This window comes from Nicotiana sylvestris, chromosome 5, assembly GCF_000393655.2.
Source record: "Nicotiana sylvestris chromosome 5, ASM39365v2, whole genome shotgun sequence".
NCBI classification, from domain to species: Eukaryota; Viridiplantae; Streptophyta; class Magnoliopsida; order Solanales; family Solanaceae; genus Nicotiana; species Nicotiana sylvestris.
Genome location: NC_091061.1, coordinates 31,636,506 through 31,639,490, shown reverse-complemented (window position 1 = coordinate 31,639,490; position 2,985 = coordinate 31,636,506). Strand labels below are relative to the sequence as shown.

Genomic DNA, 2,985 nt, shown 5'->3' with positions numbered 1-2,985 from the left:
AATTGACATATCTTTCTTGTTTTCTTCCTTTATAACTGCTTTAAATTATGAAACTACTGTATTTATCACTTTCTTAACTTGAAAATACATGTCAACATGCTTTTAATTGTTTCATAATTATGCTCAACATCATACTCCACTCATGCCAAACAAATACTATAGCAACGCTTGATGAGTGCTTGCGTCCTTCCTATATCATTACCCCTAAATTCGGAAAGGCTTATTTGCGGTAAAACTAGTCGATCAGCGGTGCAGTCGACAATTTCATGCCTTCCCCCTTGAGTTGTCCTCTCAAGGGTACCAGTCTAAAACCTCATAGAAACCTTACTCTGTTTAAACTGTGCATGCATCATGGTCAAACCTAGCCGGGTCAGTTATGTTGTCTGCATAATGATCCTTTAAAAATGCCTCATCAAAAGTCCACTGGGTTTCCCTAAACCCAAACAGACATCATCACATTCTATGCATTTATTTGGAGAACTAAATGCTTCATGCTAATTGTTGATGTTAAATAGTCGAGTCCAGTGGGGGTATGGTCTTAACCCTTTTGTTTTGCAGAAAATGAAGAACGAGGTCCTCAGCTTCGATATGGTTAACACACCCTCACTCTTGCTAGACTGGTAAAGAAATCTTCCATCAAATGACCAAATTAATGAATGGAAAGAGAGGGCCGCCAAATCTAGCGAAAAACTGCAATATCTAGAATATAGCCTGTTGGAATTGGAAGGAAAAGTGAGGAAGAGAGTCACTGATTGCCAGAACGCTGAGGGAAATGAAGGAGAACATTTGTCAAAGGCATTTTTACTGGTGAACCTACGAGAACTGGAGGATTTGATCAATGAGAACATTCAACCTGAGGAAGGTCCTTCTTGGGACCAAATCGATAGGAATTTGCTTTTTTGCTTTATGAATGTAATAAGGCCGATGGCCATTAGTGACTTTTATTCCTTGCTTATTTAGTATCATTTTGGTATTCGCCTATCTTTATCAATAAAATGAGGCATTTAGCATTCTAAGTTCTCCAAATAAATTTATCGCTAGGCCTACCTCGGGCACAAAAGGGTTCCCAAATTAGGACGCGCTTTACATTCTCGCACTATGTGTTTAAATATTACAATATTTTTTATAATCCTCACTAACTTGATTACCTTTTGTTTTATTTTTTGTTTTATTATTCCCCTCCCCAAAGGTTAGTTCGTGCACTCTGGCATCATCATCTTATTTCACAAGATCCAAGGGTCCTCCACCCACTCCTCCGCTTAGTTCCATTAAAGGCAATAACAAAGGCAAAATGGAAGATTTAAACAACATCAGGAAGGAGAACACAACTGAATGGGTAGAGGCCACAGATGGCCAGGGTATTCGGGTTCCTAACGAGAATGTGTCACAACTTGAACAGAAACTACTGAAATTCCAAGAAGAGCTCGACCAGGTTCAAAATCTGGCAAACCTACTATTTTCCCTTAATACCCCAGATATCAACTTTCCCAACGCTCAAAACCCTACACCTCCTCAAAATATTCCAAAACAGCAGAATCATCTTGCGCCTCATCATTACGCTGCTCCACCAAAGAACCAATGTAACACATGCCATACCCCAAACAACATTATACTACTCATACCAGAACCTCAGAACTCCACAAACGACCATGTCCACACACATACACCAGGCCACCATAACACTTCTATCTATGTGGAGACTATGCCACACTCCACCCAACCTATCTCATGCACACCTGAGTTTGATGAAAAGGATCTGCTTATCAGGAACTTGGCCTAGGAACTTAATAAACTGACCAACCGGATTCAGGGCGTTGAGGGAAGCAAAGGAATTGAGGGGCTGAACTATGAGGACCTTTGCATACAGTCTGATGTCGAACTACATCAGGGGTACAAACCTCCTAAGTTCAAAATGTTTGATGGTACGGGTGATCCAAGGGTCCATCTGAGGACATATTCTGACAAGGTAGTTGGAATAGGGAAGGATGAAATGATCTGCATGAAGCTGTTCATGAGGTGTTTGATAGGAGATGCATTATCTTGGTACATCAGCCAAGATCCCAAGAAGTGGTCAAGCTGGGTAGGAATGGCATCTGACTTTAAGGATAGATTCAGGTTTAATAGAGAGAATGCACCAAACGTGTTCTATATCCAAAATTTGAAGAAGAAGCCCATAGAGACGTTTCACGAGTATGCTACTCGCTGGAGGTTCGAAGCTGCTAAGGTCAGACCCGCCTTAAAAAAGGAGCAAATGAACAAGTTCTTTGTCCGAGCTCAGGACTCACAGTACTATAAATGGCTGATGATGATTGAGAACCACAAGTTCTAAGACATTATCAAATTAGGTGAAAGAATTGAAAAAGGTATTAAAAGTGGTATGGTTACAAATTTTGAAGTCTTGCAAGCTATAAATAAGGCTTTACAGTCTGGTGGTGTGTCCAAGAAAAGGGACGTAGGGGCCGTGATGGTTGCACAAAAGACCAAGTCTCCCCTAAAATACCAAACTTACCCAACACCTCAACTCACATACCAGCCAACTCCAAATTACCAAGCACCATCACCCTCATACCAAGCTCAGCCACCAACTTATCAGTCATCTCCACCTCCTACATATCATCCTACTTCACCTAGATACTCCCAACCCGCTCCTGTCCACCAACCCTATAATGCTCAACCATCCCATTATCAATCAACCCTGCACACTAAAATTTCCCTATACCCTAACCTAATTTTGATCACAGACCTCTAAAACAATATACAGCCATCGCTGAACCATCGACCAGCTGTATGAGAGGCTCAAAGCTGCTAGTTATGTCACCCCATCCCTGCTGCAACCCCTAAGAATCCTTCTCATTGGATTAACCCAAACAAGTCCTGTGCATACCACTCTGGCATGAAAGGGCACACCATCGATGAGTGTTGCTCCTTGAAAGACAAGATACAGTCCTTGATTGATAACAAGATCATTGTGGCAAAGGAACCCGC

At 41.5% G+C, this 2,985-nt stretch overlaps 1 protein-coding gene across 1 annotated transcript; it reads left to right on the top strand.

Moving 5' to 3' along the window:
• Positions 1-1,291: 1,291 nt before the first annotated feature.
• Positions 1,292-2,329, top strand: LOC138868461 (uncharacterized). The gene is made up of 2 exons (XM_070146015.1): positions 1,292-1,336; positions 1,811-2,329. Exons 1-2 carry the CDS (start codon positions 1,292-1,294, stop codon positions 2,327-2,329), a joined length of 564 nt encoding a protein of 187 aa, XP_070002116.1.
• The last annotated feature ends 656 nt before the right edge of the window (positions 2,330-2,985 follow it).

Bases quoted from the DNA above. Each gene is read 5' to 3' on its own strand.
- LOC138868461 (XM_070146015.1), top strand. From the start codon at position 1,292: ATGGAAGATTTAAACAACATCAGGAAGGAGAACACAACTGAATGG. The intron at 1,337-1,810 runs GTAGAGGCCACA...AACCGGATTCAG, and splicing joins AGGAGAACACAACTGAATGG to GGCGTTGAGGGAAGCAAAGG.